The sequence below is a fragment of the Leptidea sinapis genome, chromosome 21 (assembly GCF_905404315.1).
Source record: "Leptidea sinapis chromosome 21, ilLepSina1.1, whole genome shotgun sequence".
NCBI lineage: Eukaryota > Metazoa > Arthropoda > Insecta > Lepidoptera > Pieridae > Leptidea > Leptidea sinapis.
Window position 1 is genome coordinate 1,239,921 of NC_066285.1, and position 19,747 is coordinate 1,259,667.

A 19,747-nucleotide genomic window follows, 5' to 3' on the forward strand; every position below is an offset into this window, starting at 1 on the left:
ATAGGACTTAGAAGAGATGCCGTACAGATTGTCATTTGTCAAACACATTTTTTTTTTTTTTTATATTAATTCGTTCTTTCGAACAGGCTATAGCCAGGGGCCTTACTGCCTTGTCGTTAGTATTTTCATTTCTTTGGTATTTATTATTTTCACTATTTTGTTTTACAAAAAGTCCAATCCAGTTTTCTCATTTCATCTTACATTATTTCCATTTTCCTTTTCCAATTATGTATATTCGATAGCGAATATTTATAGTAGTTTCTTTCATCAAATCCAATCCAGTCTTAAAGTCATCAGTTATTTTACCATTTCCGTTAATGTATAATTCTCTAAAGAATATTTTCCATATTTTCCTTTTAGTAAGTCCAAATCCAGTAATATAGTCTCTAATAATTTTCCCCTTTTCTTAAAGTCAAATCCAGTGTAATTTGCATAACTTTTTAGAATAATACCTACCTATTTACATTATCTGTTCAGTTCGCGAATTGCGCTATGCTATTACTAGTTGTATATGTACAAGTTATAACGTATTTACATAATTATAAACAAATTTAAAACGTATGTATCTACAAATTACAATGTATTTACAGTACTACATACAAATTTATACAAGGACATATAAGTTGATGTGTCCTTTAATAGATCTATTACTGAGAGCGGGATTATATTGGGTGCACCATATATTTCCAGTAGCTCATCCATCAGCACAAGGCGCTGTATGCCAAAGGACGAACAATCAAAAAAGATGTGATCCAGAGACTGATCTTGTTGCTTATTACAATGGTCACAAAAAGGAGAGGAGACAATTTTTTTGCGATGAAGATGAAAATTCAATCGATAGTGACCAATACGCATTCGTGTTATTGTAGTATAGAACTTTCTGTGAGCGTTATTTTTAAACTTACAAAACCAGGGTGTGCTATTAACGGGATTATCTAACAAAGTATACGAATGAGCCTTATTTTCAACTTCTGTACAATTGTACCAATATCTTCCCCAAAGAAGAGTCATACGCTGTTTTAGATTACTTATTATATCTGTATATGGTATATTAATGTCTAGATCTTTGCAATCAGGATATAGGGATAGATCGGATATATTAATGATAGTTCTAGCTAGAAAATCAGCGCTTTCGTTTCCTGCTACTCCTATATGGGACGGGACCCAAACGAAATCCACTTTAATATCGATTAAACATAGTTCGAACCACAATTCCTTTATAGCAAAAATGATGTAATTGATGTTAGCACTCATTTTGTTATTTGACAAACTTTTTAACACACTCATACTATCACTAACTATTACCCACTTCTTATTAAGTTGATTTTGTTTCTTAATATGCTTTAAAGCAAAAAGAATAGCGACGGCTTCAGCAGTAAAAATACTGGCATATCTATTAATCTTAAAGCCAATACCCTTCCTAATTTCAGGAAGGTAGATTGCAAAAGAAACATTATTATTGTTTTTTGCGCCATCCGTATAAACAAATTTACAATTTGACCATTCTGACAATAATACATGAACCTCCTCTTTTGAAGTTAAATTTGGATCTATTACAACATTAATTGCAGAATATTTACATCGAAAAGAACCTGCATGGCAGGGAAGTATATCATTATTCCGATGAATATTTAAATCTTGTAGAAATTTAAAAAATGAAGAAAAATCTTGCAAGATAAACAACTGTCTCGGAAATGAAGACGATTGATAAGCAATAAGATTCTTAAGAAGATTGTTCGTCGGCAAGCTATAGAGCTTTAAAATAAATCTTTCTTTAAGATAACTAAATCTAATACACAAAGGAGGAAGGTTGGCCTCGATTTGCATAGCAGCTATTGGGCTAGTTTTAAGTGCACCCAATATTGTACGCATACATTTATTTTGTATTTTATCAAGACTATTAACAATTTTGCTGTCTGCGGCGAAACAATGAAAGCCATATTCAAAATGACTACGAATAAGCGATTTATACAAAATTAACAATATTTTAGGGTCCGCTCCCCACGACGTTGCACACAAAGATTTTAATACATTATAAGCTTTATTCGCTTTAATTATAACACTATCTGTATATTTTTTCCAAGAAAGTTTTGGAGTAAATGTTACACCTAGAAATTTTATGTCACATGAAATAGGCAGTGGAATGCCATTGTATAAAATGGGAGGCAATATGATGCGTTTACGACCAATCACAAAGACTTTTGATTTGGTTGGATTTACATTTAAATTAAGATAAGAAAAGTATTGATATAAATTTACAAGTGCTTTATTAATAGTAGCGGCTAAATTAATCAGATCAACTCCCGATACATAGACGACTAAGTCATCTGCATACTGTAGGTTTACTATATTTGGCCCCAAAATAAGGTTCAATCGTCTTATGTACATAATAAAAATTAAAGGAGACAATATTCCCCCCTGACAAACACCTAGAGAAGAAAGTCGTGGTCCATACAAATGTTTATTAAATTTTACATATACTTTTCTGTCAGTCAAAAAGGATTGCATCCAATTTATTATTTTACCTGGTATGCCTAACATTGATAACTCGTCACAAAGCACGGCAATATTTACACTATTGAAGGCACCTGAGATGTCAAAAAATACAGACAAAAGATATTGATTACTTGCTAAACATTGATGCGCATCAAGCTGTAACTGCGCTATACTCTCCCTAGAAGACCGACCTTTGCGAAAACCAAACTGATTATTAGGCAAAAGACAATTTTGTTCTATAAAGAACTCGAGACGTTGTTTTAGAAGCTGCTCAAATATCTTCCCAACACAAGACGTGAGAGCTATAGGTCTATAAGAGTCAGGTAACATTTTATTTTTGTCTGGCTTTAAAACTGGGATTAAACAGTCTGTTTTCCATTCTGGAGGAATAGTATTCTCCTTCCATAGGCGATTAAGATTATTTAAAAAGATGTTGAGACTGTGGCAATTAAGTTTTTTGAGTAAAATATATGGAATGGTATCGAGACCGAAAGATGTATCTCTTCTAGTAAATAAAGCGGATTTTAGTTCTTGTAAAGAAAAAGGCTCTATCAAATATTTATTACTATCATTAACAACATTTACATAGTTAGTTAACTCATTTGATACAAAGTCAGAAGTATACTTTTGTAGAAAATCTGGAATCCAACTATCATTCAACACACTGTCAGGAATGTAAGTTTTGTTAAATTTGCGCATGTATTTCCAAATTGAAGACAAAGGAGTACAACGATTAAATGAATTGCACAAGCCTATCCAGCTATTTCTTCTTTCACTTTTTAAGATAAGTTTTTTTAAAGCCCGCAATCTCTTAAACTCCACATAATTTTCATCAGTGGAGTTGTTTTTAAAATTAATGTAACCATTTTTAGCATTTAAAACTGCTTCTGTACACCTCTGATTCCACCAAGGCAACCAAGGATATTTAAAAGATTTTTGTGAACAAGAACTAGTAACATTATTACTATTAGAACTTTTGGAAAACAGACAGCTAGGGATTGACTGCTTGGCAGCAGAAAGTAAAATATTACAAAAGGAATTAAAAGCATCTATTGAAGATAAAGTGTCAAATTTAACATCATCCAAATAAGAAACAACTAAGTTACTATACATATTCCAATTCACCTGCTTATAATTAGGGTGAGTGGGCAAATGTAGATTATTACATAATGTGTTTTGCAAACTAATACTATCACTACTTACTGCCATTTTTATTATTACAGGGAGATGATAACTACTGCCCAGAGGACTGTCAATAACTGACCAGTCACATAAAAGAGCCAAAGATGGAGTTACCAAAGTCAAGTCAAGAGCATTAGGACGCCAAGATGGAGATCCTATTGTGGTAGCTTGACCATTATTCAGAATAACAAGACCATTCTCATCTATAACCTCTAAAACATCTTTACCTCGAGGCAATGTATCAACACATCCCCACAACATGTGATGAGCATTGAAATCACCTGCAAATATCATTGGCTCTGGAATGGACTTAATTAAACTGTTTAAATTGTTTTTATTAAATGGAGGATTTGAATTGGAAGGACTGTAAAAACTCACAATACTCAGTTCTTTCTTATTAATTTTAATTTTAATGCAAACATTTTGTAGAGCACTATCAAAATATGTATTTATGTTAGAAAATGTGATATTATTATGAATAAAAATTGCTACACCATTGTGTTTATTACCACAATCATTCCTTATTGTGTTATAGCCTTTTATTAAAAAATACTGATGTGGTTTTAACCAAGTTTCCGAAATTATAGCAATATGGATATGATTTTCATATAAAAACCTAGTAAAAATAAGCCTATTACTAATAATACTTTGAGCGTTCCACTGCACTATATTCAATGTATCCATAATAACAATTAACTAGATGTCTTTTTTCTAAAAGTGTTATTCAGAATTTCCTTAATACTATTTGAATTTATAGTTAACTTATCTTTATTCGTACAAATTTGTAAAACTGCTTCAACCAAGAGGTTCATAAATTTGTCAGATTTTATAAGATTGCTCAGGTGTGTGTCAATATACTTTGAGTTTAATTGAGGGAAAGCAGATTCATTGAAGAGATCTGAGTATCTAACACTACGGGACTTCACTTTGTTTTCTTCAATTTTTTGTTTTTTCAGAGGACAGGTAGATGAGATAGCTATGTGATCTCCACCACAGTTGGCACATTTTGGTAAAGTTTTTGGACACATTTTAAAATTGTGATTGTCAGAACATATGGAACAAACTTCATTGTTTCTACAAAATTTAGCAATATGGCCAAATTTCATACAGCGTAGACACTGTTTAATAGGGGGTACATATACATTAACCTCATGCCTCCAGTGATCAAGTGTTACATACTCAGGTAACAACGTTGATGCAAATGTGACTGCAACAGTTTGCGTTGGAACAAAGGAGACAACACCCTGTGGGTCCTTTACTCGCCGCATGAACCTTCTCACAGCAATAACTTTTTTACTCGATGCAATTAATTGATGAATTTTTTTGTTGGAGTAATCAGTGGGAACAGAAGTAAGAACTCCAGTGACCTCCGTTTCAGAAGCCGGAATTGAGGCAACCATCTCCAACTCGCTAAGTAACTTTTCATTTTTTAAAAATACATTCGCATTGTTAGGCAGGTCAAAGGTAACACCAACTTTAAAAGCATTAACGGACCTCAGGTGCAACACACCCGATACGCAATGCCTCCTGATTCCATTTGACAGACCCAACCTGTCCTTGTCTGATATTTTGACTTCACCCTGCTTGCGATTGAGAAATACAATAAATTCCTTCTTATTTGAATTTTCGTCGTATAACCTATAATAATTTGTCGCTCTATAAGGGGTATACTTCTCTTTATCCTTTCTTCTTACAATGAGACGTTCAGTCACCTCCGCGTCAGATACCGAGGATTCGGATAGGGGAAGTTCGTCTGCTGGTTCTGCGTCGCTCTGGCCGTTCTTCGGCCTTTTACCTGTACGCTTCCCCATGGCGATGGGGAAGCGCACTTAACAATTTATATATACAAAAATCGAATATTTATAAACCAGGATAAACAATTTACAAGTATGAAAAATATATGCACTATGAACAATAATTTAAACAATTTTTTTTTGTATAAGCGCGCCTTCCTTCGTTCACTCGTTCCCGCCAAAAAAAAAAAAAAAAAAAAAAGAAAAAAAAAAAAAAAAAAACTTGTCAAACACAAAATACACCAATATTTTTATTGGAGAAGTCTTGGGTGTTGCCATAATATTATTATGACTACAATTAACCCTAACGGATGAATTCTAAGTTTAACCTATAAAAATATTTGTTGTTTTTTTTTTTCGGTAGCTAACACGCGTGAGTCGAGTGTTATTACAGTTTATAATTACATTTTCTCACAGTGCCTATTAATAACTTGTGTATAGCAGTTTTTATTATCTTATTGGTGGTGGAGTATTTTTACTAGTAAGTATTTATTAACAATTTAACATAGATATCTAATTGCGTGCTTACTAACTTAGACTTACTACCAACTTATCCATTATGGATATAACCCCCCCAGAACCTCCGGATCCTCCGGATATTCCATTACCTGGATCGACACGTCGCTTACAGGACAGCGCAACACATAACGCAAATGCAGTCTCTAAAAAGACAATTATTGATACCGATATGGCTTCTGCATCCATACAGAATATATATAATCACCCAACTTTAGTTGTGGGGATTAAAGAATACACTTCATTAGATAAAGGTCCATTTATTATTCATGTTTCCCGCACTGAAGAAGATCCCTCTTCAGGTTTAACAATAAGACCTATAAAATTTGGTCAACTTTTACACAGACATAAAGTTGCCAATATATGCCCGGATGGTATTCAAAAAGTTGGTAGGAATAAAATAGCAGTAACCTTCAAATCAGCATCAGATGCCAACAAATTTTTAGATAACCCACTTTTAACTGCAAACAAATATGAAGCAAATATACCTAATTATAATATTACAAAGATGGGTATTGTCCGCCAGGTTCCGGTGGACTTATCCATGAATGAGTTTGTCGAGTCAGTTGATCTTCCCACAGGTTGTGGAAAGATTTTAAAAGCTCGCAGACTCAATAGAAAAGTTATTGAGGATAATAAAGTTTCCTGGATCCCAACCCAAACTATAGTTATTACTTTCCAAGGACAATCACTCCCTACCAGAATATTCCTATTCCATAACTCCCTTCCAGTGGAAACTTACCTCTTCCCCACCATTCAATGTCAGAACTGCAGCAGATTTGGACACATTAAAACTACATGCAGATCCAACTCAAGGTGTTATAAATGTGCCCAATCCCACTCTGGTGACTCATGTAATATACTAGAAAAAGATGCAAATTGTATTAATTGTTCTGGACAACATTTTTCCACCAACAAAGGTTGTCCTGAACATGGTAGGCAAAGAACAATTAAAATAATAATGTCACAAGAGAACATCTCTTATGTAGAGGCAGCAAAGCGTTGCCCAAAATCTACAAGGCCATTCACAGAAATTCTAAGTAATCCTTCCTCATCTCATAATGCCCCTACAACCCACACGAGCCAGACTAGTATTCCTTCTGCTCCAACTACCTCATATAGGAAAACTGTTACTTCTCTTCCACACTCTAGAGCCCCATTAAGCAAGTCCTATGATAAAGCTGCTCATCAGGCCATTATTGCTGAGGTACCTTCAGTGTTCCCCAATGGCTCAGCATTAATGCATCAGTCTATTCCCTCCTCTACAGTACAGAATGAAAACCTCCTGGAGGTTCTCCTTTCACTCATTCTAAGTCTCATATCAAGTAACACTCTTAACATACCGTCCAACGTTGCCCATAAACTATCTCACATCTTATCCCTTTGTAAAAATCATGGCCCCAGTGACCATCCTTCAATGGAACACCAGAAGCCTACGTCCTAGAAAACCAAGCCTTATTCATCTTATAAATAAATACCTTCCCTCTGCCATCGCCATATCTGAGACATGGCTGGCCCCTGGATCACACTTCAGGGTCCCGGGCTATGCATGCCTCAGGAATGATCGAGCAGATGGTGTTGGTGCAGGCTGTGCCTTATTTATAAGACGCACCCTTCCCTTTTCCCCAATAATCCTTCCAAACCAACATCCTGGTATAAATATTGTTGCTGCAAAAGTTTTGAACATCTCCATGGTCTCTATATACATCCCTCAACCTCATTCAACTATGATTGCAGACATCCTCCATTTAATCTCGTCTATTCCCTCTCCTATGATTCTAATGGGAGATTTTAATGCACATCACATGTCTTGGGGCTCTAGCACTACTGATTATTTTTCTCTTTCCCTTCTTGATATTTTTGATGAATGTAATCTCTGCATAATAAATGATGGCTCTCCAACCCGCAGGGTTGCTCCTTCTCAAAATCCAAAAAGTGCAGTTGACCTGAACTTTGTTCTCCTTGTCTTGCTTCTCTTATTTCTTGGAACATCCTTCAAAATTCCAATGGCAGTGATCACTATCCTATTATCATTTCATTACCTGATAAAGTAATCCCTGCTCAAAATTTTTCCCCTTCTCTCAAATACAGATTAACAAATGCTAATTGGCAGCAATTTTCCACTTGCCTTGATGAAAAAATTTTAAGCTTTCCCAATCCTAACCATTCAAATGCTGTTGAAAATTATAATAAATTAGCAGAGGCCATGATATTTAGTGCTGACCAAAATTTTCCCATAAAAAAACCATCCAATAGTAAAATTTCAACTCCTTGGTGGGATTCAGATTGCACCAAGGCTGCTAAGGATAGAAAATTAGCCGAAAAAACATATAATAGGAGCATGACTTTGACCAACTTCATTAATTATAAAAAAGCTGCTGCCAAGGCCACTAATTTATTTGCCAAAAAGAAAAAACAAGGTTGGATCAATTTTTGCCAGAGCTTATCTCCCTGTACTCCATCTACAATTGTATGGAAACAAGTTAAAAAATTTAGGGGTTCTTACAATCCTTCAGAGCATGACTCAAGTGTAGATCCATCTGTATGGCTTGAATCCTTTGCAGATAGGTTGTCACCCCCTTCAGTTCCTAATGAAGACTATCTCCCTTCACCTCCAATCCCTCTCTCATCAACTCATAGTTTAGACTCCCCTTTCTCTTTTTCAGAACTCCTTCTGGCATTGGATGGCTTAGTTGACACTTCTCCCGGGGCCGATGGCATCCCCTATTCTTTCCTTAAACAATCTTCAATCAGATCCCAAGAATATTATCTCAAAATTATCAATAACCTATTTGATGTCGGTGCCATACCTCCATCTTGGAAAAATCAAGTGATCATTCCTATACTCAAACCAGGTCAGAGTCCATCTAAAGCCACCAGTTATAGACCTATTGCCCTATCATCTGCTCTTGCAAAAATATGTGAACATATGATCAAACATCGACTTGAGTGGTTTGTTGAATACAATAACCTCATTTCCGATTCCCAGTTTGGATTCAGAAAGGGGAAGAGCTCATTAGATAGCTTGGGTATCCTTACCACTGATATAAGATTAGCCCTTTTCCAAAAAGAACCTCTTTTGGCAGTTTTTCTAGATATAGAATCCGCATATGATAACGTGTCTCTTCCTCTGCTCAGGAGCAAACTCATTCAGCTGAGTATTCCAGCGAAGTTAACTCGATTCATATGCAATATGCTAATGGAGCGAACAATTTCAATTTTCAATTCCTCATACCTACCTCCTAAAACAGTTTGGAAAGGTTTACCTCAAGGTTCTGTTCTCAGTCCTTTACTATACAACCTGTATACCTCTGATATTTCTAGCACAGTTACCCCCTTTTGCCAAATCTTGCAATATGCAGATGATATTGTTCTATATACTTCTGATAAGTCTATACAGGCTTCTTCTATTCGTTTGAGTCATGCTCTAGAATATCTCTCATCATACCTCTTGCAACATGGGCTAACACTATCACCTTCTAAAAGTAGGGTAGTTTTATTCACCAACAAAAGACGTCTCCCTGTAATCAAAGTCAAAATTTACAATATTGAAGTTCCTTTTGTCGATAATGTTAAGTTCTTGGGTGTATGGTTGGATCAAAAATTGACAGGTGTAAAGCACTTTAACTACATCTCCCAAAAGTGTGAAAAAAATATTAATATCCTTCGCTCATTATCTGGCGTTTGGTGGGGGGCTCACCCCTTCACCCAAAGATTGCTATACAATGCCATAATTCGTAGCCACATGGATTATGGCACGTTACTTTTGGTTCCAGGCAATAAGGCAGGTTTAGATAAGTTAGACAAATTACAGGCAAAATGTTTGCGCATTATATTAGGAGCTATGAAATCTAGTCCTATTAATGCTATGCAGGTCGAGTGTGTAGAACCTCCCCTCTCGCTTCGTCGACAGTTCCTCGCTAATAAACTGTTTTTTAAATTTGCGGAATTCCGGGATCACCCTTTGCTGCATAAATTAGATCAATTAGTTGGCCTATACAACAATAACCAAATTTCTCAAGATAAGAGATCATGTCTTGCCCATAGTTACCTATTGTACTCTCAACTCCCTAACCCCTTTTTTCAACTTTCGAAATTACCGCTATTCTCAATGCCTTTCAATGCACTCACCTTCCAACCCTTAATAATTTTAGATCTGGGCATTAATAAGTTCATCATAGAAGCTAACAAAACATTTTCTCATGTTATGCATTCAGATTTCCAAAATTGGCATAAGATTTTCACTGATGCTTCTAAAATACACATGAGCCCAGTTGGTGTTGCAGTATGGATCCCCTCCACAAGAATTGTATTAAGTTATAGCTGCCCAACTGTCACTTCGGTATTCACAGGGGAAGCAATTGCTATACTTGAAGCTATTTTATTTATTAAGTCCCATGGCCTAAACAATTCTATTATATTATCAGACTCCAAAAGCTGCCTTCAATCCATCCTCTCAAATCCATTTCGCTCAAAAAGTAGGTTTCCAATTATACTTAAGATAAGAAAAAACTTGAAAGAGTGCTATGATCTCAACATCAACATAGTTCTAGCATGGATACCAGGCCATGCAGGTATAATCGGCAATGAAAATGCTGATGCTTGTGCCAGGTCAGCTGCTCATACAGGTTCCCAACAACATTCTCAAATCTTCTCTCATGACTTGTGCTCCACTTTGAAAATAAATATGTTTGAGAGGTGGTCAAACATCTGGCAGGTTTCCAAAACTGCTAAAGGCGTCTTTTATGGTGATATACAACCTGTAATCCCTTTAAAACCGTGGTTCTCGAAATTTAGATTCCCCAATAAATCAATAATATCAACAGTTTGCCGGTTACGCTTAAACCACTCTTGCACTCCAGTATTCCTAGCCAAATTAAGAATTAGAGACCATTCTCTATGTGAATGTGGACTTGATGAGGGAAATGTAGACCATTTATTCTTTAATTGCCCTTTAATGAAGTCTTCCTTGTACAACTTTATACCTCCTGAAATCCCCCGCCCCACCTCCATGAAATGCCTCCTCACCTTTGTTTTCACTCCTTTTGTAAATACTTTATGTAAATATATTAAACAGAATAATATTAAGTTATAACTAACACAATAAATGTTTTATATAAGTAATATTATCAGTGTTTGTCCATTATAATCCAACAGCATGTATATTTGTTTCAGGTATAATAAGAAAATAAATCTGTTTTGATTCTGGGCAACGGTCGTTACTATAATCACTTATAAATTCGTTTACACCGATCAAATTACACACTCTAAGCTTGTTGGTCTACTGAAACGTGACATTGGCGAGTTGTGGTGCCCCTTCCACAGAAGCCACTAGAAAGAATAGAATAGAATAGAACCCTAACGGATTTAAATCGTATGACACAAATTTGGAATGTAAATGAGTTAAAAATAATAAAGAAAAGCATGTATTAATAATTATATTATATTTATTAAAGGACCATAGCATAACAAAAGATAAGTAACATTAAAAGGGTTTTCATATAAATCACGACTGTCTATTAATGTGTGAATAATACAGTTAGTACTCTAATAATAATCAGGAAATATAGTATGGCCTATATTAATATTATTTAAATATCTACTCACGTGAATTTATTTGCTTTCTTAAATGTTAGATTTTTATAATAATAACTAAAATAATACTTAAGTATTACTAATTATTTAAAAAATAAAATACATTGACCTACTATAAAAAACTATACTCAAAATCGTCTCGAGATGTTCTATCAATATAGAACATCTCGAGTGTGTCAGAATGAGGTAAGTTAATTATATGAAGTTAAGTATGCATTTCAATAATATAACAATTTGCGCGTTACATAAGGAAATCGGAAAGTCGCAAAATTTCAAACAATCAGGTTAAGGGAATTCCTCCATATAATTGTCAGACTATGGACAGGACGACAAGGATTTTGAAATATGATCTGCTTATATAATAATCTGAAGCGCTTAAGTATTTCTATGTGACTGTTTTTACATTATATTACACATCATATAAACTTTTTTCTCCTTAGCATCTACTACCATACAATCCAATACCCCTATCCCCCATCCGTGCCCTAGATGCTCGCAAATCGTAAATCTCTATTTAGCTGTGGGGCTCCCCTGCCATTATATATAAATTCACATTATTTTGTCAAATGTTTGTCAATCTGTCAGGCAGTACCGGACAGATAACTATGATACTTTCTACTAGATCCATCCTTTAATTTAAATGGCCCTTACGATAAGAGAATCAAGATAAGAATCAAGTAGCCTATTCGTAACTTCACTTGGACATTGTGAAACAGCCACTAAGACTATTATATTCAGACTATTGTAACCAAATATTTTAATTGTCAGGCTGTGAGTTGCTCGATACGTTAGTTACCTAAGTGGTATCTAAGGCTGAAATCTATAGCGCACTTACACTTTGCTCAGACTTTACTCACAGATGAGTGTGATTAAACGCAATTTTTTTTTTCTTTATTTGCATTGGGCTGTTTTAGCCTAAGCTACGTAGGTACCTATAATTTCAATTATCAAATGACTATAAAAACTAAATCAAAGATAATCTAAACTTACACTCAGATAAGTATTACGTAAGTAAAGTTATAGTACGCTCTATAGATATGAGCTAAACTCTATGTCAAGTGTCAGCTGACTTGAGGATATTTTATTTTTTTAGATGTAATGTACCTACTGTAATCACAAATTATTATCATAATAATTCACAATGTGTAGAACTAACTAGAAAGTCATAAAATGGGAGTCTAACTTACATCAAAATTTTTTACCACTAATCTAAAATTTTCCTTGTAATCGAGCAATGTGTTGAAAAATGTTAGGCAATAGATTTTTACAAAGACAATACACTTGACATGTACTTATATTACTGATCGTGGTTGTTAAAATGATGATAAATGATTTAATTGTAATTGGATATGAGCTGATGATCTTGTTACCAAAGCTCCAAATAAAATAAATCCAAAAAAAGTTGAAACTAGAATGTTGTCAATGTCATGCAAAAGCGCGGGAACTCTTGAGTGCTTAGGGCGGTCTTTTTAACTATAAAATTAAATATTTCTATTATATTGTATATAATCCTCATATATTTGAAAAGTATCTAAGTATTTGTATATGTTTATAATTTAATTTGTTTAGTATAAGTAAAAGTCTATATATTTAGTGATTTAGGTTTGTGCTAAGAGATGTCGAAAAGGCAGAAAAAAACGAAGCCGGAACGAGATAAAGGTGAGTCTTTTCTAGATTCCACCTCTGAAAGTAGCGAATACTCAGATTCGCGTACAGTTTTGGAAGACCACGAGGACTTTTATTTGCCATATAGGGTGGCTGACTATTGTCGCCGATATCCGGAAGACGCATGTGCCGGTCATGAATTTATAGTCTTCATAGAGAGTGTCACTGAACAGCCACTTGGTAGTCGTGACATGCTAGCTCTTAGTAGCTACTTATCGCGCTTCATTAAAGGCGTTAAATATCTTAAGAAACTCAACAAATATAAGATAGAAGTAGTGTTTGAACGACCCAATATGGCTAATACATTCCTAGACAACACGACATTTTTAAGGGAACAAAATATTAAGGCGTCCATCCCAGCTGGTGCCACTGAATTGTCTGGAGTGATTTCCTCAGTACCCATTGATATGTCCAACAAAAAATTTTCAAATCTTTGTCAAGTACATAAAAAAATATTTCTGTTCGGCGTATAATGAAAAAAAAACAAATCCGATAGTGGTTTTATATTACAACCTACACAGGCAGTCATTATTACCTTTGCGTCATCTACTTCATTCCCAGATTACGTTCACTTAAAGATGTGGCGTCTACCAGTGCGACCTTATGTGCCGCCAGTTAAGCAGTGTTTCCGATGCCTTAGGTTTGACCACTTGGCTAAATTCTGAATGCTCAATCTGCACTGAAAATCATTCATATAAAGAATGTACTATACCTATTGACAAAGCAGTATGTGTGCACTGTAAAGGTAACCATCTTGCAGTATCAGGTCAATGCCCTATAAAACAAAAAAAGATATTGGATAGTAAAAATAAAAGTAAAACACCATTATCAGATTTATTTAAACATCCAACAAACTTTCCATCACTCAATAAGACAGAGAACACACAAGACATCATTAATTTAATTTTATCCAATCCAGCAGCAATTAAACTAATCACAGAATCAATAATAAAAGTCATTACACTAAATAAAACACAGAATCAAAGCATTAGCTCACACGCAATTAGTTCAGCTATTAAAGATACCAAACAAATTAAAAATAAAACGTCACATTCAACTGTCACAAACTTAACATAGTACAGTGGAATGCTCAAAGTCTGTTGAGTAACAGACTTGAGCTTCAAAACCTACTTTATGACCAGGACATACACATAGCACTTATATCAGAAACTTGGCTTAAACCAAATATACAGTTTTCTATCAGAGGTTATATAATACTAAGAAATGATTGTGGTAATGATCACAATGGTGTAGCAATTTTTTAAGAAATGGCATTTAATTTCAAAAGTTAGAAACATTTTCTGATAACTCCTTGCAAAATGTAGCAATCAAAATTAAATACAAACAAAAAGACATCTCAATTGTTAGCTTTAATAGTCGTGGCAACAGTGTACCTAACTTTGACAAATCTAAATTTAATAGACTGTTGCATAGTATTCCAAAACCACTAATATTTGCTGGTGATTTTAATGCTCACCATACCATTTGGGGTTGTAATAGAACCAATTCTAGAGGTAGAGACATCATGGATGTAATGGACGATAATGACTTAATGCTCTTAAATAATGATCAACCAACTACAGTGGGTACTAATTCTTGGAGACCAAATGGACTAGATCTAACAATAGTATCATCTTCATTATTCCTGTGCTGTAAATGACAAGTTCATCAGGACTCTTTGGGCAGCTATCATTTGCCTACAATCACAAAATTTTCCATGGTAGTGTCGGAAACTGAATCTTCTTCAATTCCATCCAACATTCCTCCACACAATAATCTGAAAATAGTAAATTGGGACCAATATGAGAACTTAGTAAATGACTTGTTAAAACAATTTGATATAAATAATTGTAATCTACAGAAGTCTTACAATAACTTCTGTTCCATAATTCTTAGAGCGGTAGAAAATTCAGTACCTAAAACCAACTACCACTGTAACAATATTACTAATCTACCTAAGGCGCTAAACACCATCTCACAGTGGTGTACAGCCAACAAACTGTCAGTCAACGCAGGAAAGACTGTTATTGTGCCATTCACGAGGAAACGGACACTTAACAAACTGAAGTCTCCCACCTTGAACGGCTCTACTTTGGAATTCTCAGCTGAGGTTAAGTATCTGGGAGTCACATTCGACCAGAAACTCACATGGAATTCTCACATCGACAAAGCCGTGAAAAAGGCTAAAACAACCTTGGGTGTATGTCGACGTCTGGTAGGGAGACATTGGGGAATGCGCCCCAAGATCCTCCTATGGCTATTCAAAGCAATTGTGAGACCAACAATCACATACGCCTCCATTGTGTGGTGGAACAAAGCCAACCAGAAAACAACTGCAGACTAAATAGCCTGCAGAGACTTGCCTGTATGTTGGTAACCGGAGCCATGACGTCTTCTCCTGGTGCGGCCATTGAAGCAATGCTAAACCTACCGCCTCTTCCACTGTTCATACAGCAAGAGGCGAAGGCAAGCATGCTGAGGGCAATCGCCCAGGGGGTTTCATGTAACTGGATGTCGCAAACGCTTAGGACCTTAGAGGACTCAGTTTTGCGAGACCACATATTAGGCATGTTACCTGATCAGATGATTCCACAATTAATCTCTGTTAAACACTATATCGTGGAACTACCTTCCAGGGACGACTGGATGAACAACAAAGTCACGTGGAAGGACGGGAGCCTCATGTGGTTCACCGATGGGTCCAAAATGGAAAATGAAGTCGGCTGTGGGGTCTATGGAGAACGCCCCAGGTTTAAATCCAGTACAAACCTGGGAAGCTATACCTCCATATTTCAAGCAGAGGTGTACGCCATCCTGGAATGCGCGGAAACCAATATCCAAAAAGGCTACTTCAATCATAACATATACATTCACTCTGATAGTCAGGCAGCATTGTTGGCTTTAGACGCTGACTTGACGTCGTCTAAGTTAGTCAATAATTGCGTCGAATGCCTGAATTCATTAGGCATGAAAAACAAAGTGATTCTCAGATGGGTCCCAGGGCACGCCGGAATCATAGGCAATGAAATGGCCGATGAGCTCGCAAGAGCTGGGGCTAAAGCAGTCCGATATGGTCCGGAACCCATTTGTGGACTGCCAAAGAGCGCCATCCGACACACCCTGAGTAACCAATGTAAACAAGAAGCACTTAAACGCTGGAACAACTCTTCAGGTTTAAAACACTCTAAAGCACTGATAAGGGCATTCAACAGTAGCTATGCGAATGAAGCCCTATCATTGAACAGGAAAAATCTATGCATACTCACTAGGATGCTAACCGGGCACTGTCGCCTAAACAAGCACCTCAGTGTGGTCGGCATCAGAAGCGACAAGGATTGCAGGTTCTGCCTTGAGGATGATGAAACGCCTATTCATCTACTCTGCGACTGCGGCCCACTAATGCATAAGCGTAACACAATCTTTGGCAACTACTTCGTACCACCAGATAGTGTTTGCAACACTCGCGTCAAGGAACTACTGCGGTTCGTAAAGGCGGTAGGGCTTGACGATGAGCTTTAGTATGAGTGGCGAACACAATAGTCCAATTCTGGACGCGGTGTTACTAGGAACCTTTTAGGACCAGGAAATAGCCACCCTCTTCAAATAATAATAATAATAATAATCTACCTAAAAGAAAGCGACAACTTCCCTGGTGGAATGGGCAACGTACTAAAGTGGTAGAAGATTGCAAACAGGCTTATCTGTTATTCAAATCAAATTGCAATATCCAAAACTACATTCATTTTAAGCAAGCTCAAGTAAAGAAAAAAGACTTGAACGTCGTAAATCCTGGACAGATTTTTGCTCCACCATAAATAGGTTAACACCAATGAAACAGATTTGGACAAAAATGAGGAAATTTAAGAACTTATATTCTAATAATAATTGTTTCTCTAGCAATAATTGGATATCCAACTTTTTACACAAATATACTCCAGATACAGTACCAAATTTGACAATTATTCACAATAATCATCCTTTAAATAGCACCAACTCTTTTATGATTGCCCCTTTTACTATTGAAGAATTAAAAGCTGGTCTATCATCAAGAAAGGACTCTGCATGCGGTTTGGATTGGCTCTCCTATAAAATGTTTACACTCCTAAACTCTTCTAACTTAAATAAGTTTCTTAAAATATTAAATCTCCTATGGAAGAACTCCACTATTCCAGAAGAATGGAAAACATACAGTCTAATTCCAATTTTAAAGCATGGGAAAGATTCTAGTTCAGCTGATTCATATCGTCCTATCACACTAAGCTCGTGTGTTGGTAAAATTTTTGAACAATTAATAAAACAGAGATTAATATTTTATATTGAAAGTAACAACCTCTTACCTAATAATCAATTTGGATTTCGATGTGGTCGTTCTGCTTGTGAGAGTATACGGCATTTATGTCTTGACATCCATAGTGCCCAGATTGACAATAAGATATTGGCTGGTGTTTTTTGGATGTTGTAGGAGCATTTAATAATGTTGATTTAGAACAATTATCATCCATTCTTCTATCCTTAAATGTCCCTGAAAAAATAGTTAGTTGGAAATTAAATTTCTTGCATGGTAAACTTTATGTTAGAGTCAATAACCAATTAATAGGTCCTCGATATTCATGTAGGGCGTATCGCAGGGCGGAATTTTGAGTCCATTGCTCTTTATAATCTACATAAATCAAATAAATATTGTTTTGGGTTATAGAGTTTCTAACCTCCAATTTGCTGATGATCTAGTAGTGTATAGTTCAGGACTTAATTTATCAAATGTTGTGTTAGATCTTAATGTAGCACTCAAAAAATTGGAGCTTTATTTTCAATATCTTAGTCTTGAGGTCAGTATTGACAAAAGCAAAGTAGTAATATTTTCAAATCATTCTATAAGAATAAGTGTAATATTTTCAAATCATTCTATAAGAATAAGAGATGCAAAAATAAAATATGGTACTCAGGAAATTTCAATAGATAATTCAATAAAGTTTTTAGGAGTTATGTTTTTAAGTAATTTTAGATGGCACAAATATGTTGAAATATTAGAAAATCGAGCATTAAAGGCCTGCAATATTCTGAAATCATTAGCTGGTACATATTGGGGTGCAGACCCACGCATCTTGCTAACACTATATAAGTCATTAGTCCGTAGCCATTTTGAGTATACCTTCTTTTGTTATGGTGGAGTAATTACATTAGTGAATAAATTAGAAAAAATACGAAATAAATGCTTAAGGATCATAACAGGCGCTTTTAGGTCTACTCCTATTATATCATTACAAGTAGAATGTAATATTCCCCCACTAGCTCTTAGATTCAAATATCTACAAACAAAATTCTTTCTCAAATTAACTTCTATTAATAATCATCCACTCCTATTAAAGATACAGGACTATATTAACCGAACTGACAATAATTCCTACTATCAAGTAGAAGGCATTTCTGATTTGTAACATTTTTCTTGTGATCATAATCTATTTTCTAGTATTCTTTGGCCATGTTATTTAAATTTTTATAATTCAAAATATACACCTATTAAAATAATTATTAATGAATCATTTAAATATAAGGAAGATGTATATAGCATGTTGTCAGAGTGGCAAAATTATAACCAACTTTATACTGATGGATCTAAAAGTAATACTGCTGTCTCTATGGCAGTTTATGACATACAACTGCGGAGTGGGTTTGGTCATAGGTTAAATACCTTGGCTAGTATATACACAGCAGAATGTGCTGCCATATATGCTGCTCTAGAATATATTGGAGAACAGTCATATAATAATTGGATCGTTATAACAGATAGCATGAGTGTTTTAAAAGCTTTACAATATCCTAAATGTAATGTTACAACTAATTTCATCATTTACAATATTAGAGACAAATATCAATGCTTATCCCTAACAAAAGATATTGTTTTATTCTGGACTCCTTCACACATAGGCGTGGAAGGAACTGAACAAGCTGATTATCTTGCTAAATCTATTGTGAATAGTAATCAGATACATACTGCTTTGAACATTCCCATACCACACACAGATGCACTGTCTCATTTTAAAGGTACATTCTTGCAAGACTTTCAGAATTATTGTCAACAAGTTGTTCAAACAAAGGGCAAATGGTTAGCCGACATTAAAAACGAAATCTCTCCTCCCTGGTTTGTTAAAAAGAAAAAATACTTACACAGAAAATTTTACACCACAATTTGTCGGTTACGTCTGGGACATTCTCGTAGTGGTGCTCATTTATTTAGGATCGGTGTTTTAGATTCTCCAACTTGTCAATTCTGTAATTTATCCATCCAAACTCTTGATCACATTTTCTTTGACTGTCGCCAATATAATCTTCAAAGATTTACATTGATAGACTGCCTCTTGGATATTTATAAGAATGCTGAAGACATCCCGCGCTCACTTCAGCAGTTATTGAAAACAGCTTATGACTGCTTCGTGCCGCTTTACAAATTTATAGTTTCAACGGTAGGCGAAATTTGAATATACGGCTTGGCTTTTGACACA

The 19,747-nt window shown here is 35.3% G+C and overlaps 1 protein-coding gene and 1 long non-coding RNA gene across 4 annotated transcripts; one reads left to right on the forward strand and one right to left on the reverse strand.

Moving 5' to 3' along the window:
• The first annotated feature begins 5,820 nt into the window (after nucleotides 1–5,820).
• On the forward strand, nucleotides 5,821–11,337 carry LOC126970503 (uncharacterized). 3 transcript variants are annotated; one of them, XR_007730654.1, is made up of 2 exons: nucleotides 5,821–5,952; nucleotides 11,163–11,337. XR_007730654.1 is itself a non-coding variant. In XM_050816440.1 (2 exons), the coding sequence occupies exons 1-2, from the start codon at nucleotides 9,733–9,735 to the stop codon at nucleotides 11,177–11,179; spliced, it is 1,332 nt and encodes a 443-aa protein (XP_050672397.1). In that variant the 5' UTR covers nucleotides 9,407–9,732; the 3' UTR covers nucleotides 11,180–11,337. The 3 variants fall into 3 exon arrangements, 2 of the variants coding, with proteins under 2 accessions (XP_050672397.1, XP_050672398.1); XM_050816440.1 differs by lacking the exon at nucleotides 5,821–5,952 and adding an exon at nucleotides 9,407–11,047; XM_050816441.1 differs by lacking the exon at nucleotides 5,821–5,952 and adding an exon at nucleotides 9,407–11,034.
• A 2,455-nt stretch (nucleotides 11,338–13,792) lies between these two features.
• Nucleotides 13,793–19,670, reverse strand: LOC126970600 (uncharacterized). Its single transcript, XR_007730668.1, has 4 exons — nucleotides 19,413–19,670; nucleotides 17,585–17,769; nucleotides 13,960–15,024; nucleotides 13,793–13,908 (listed from the first exon to the last, which is right to left on the reverse strand). It is a non-coding gene; the product is annotated as an uncharacterized LOC126970600 (long non-coding RNA).
• Nucleotides 19,671–19,747: the final 77 nt, after the last annotated feature.

Bases quoted from the DNA above. Each gene is read 5' to 3' on its own strand.
- LOC126970503 (XM_050816440.1), top strand. From the start codon at position 9,733: ATGGATTATGGCACGTTACTTTTGGTTCCAGGCAATAAGGCAGGTTTA.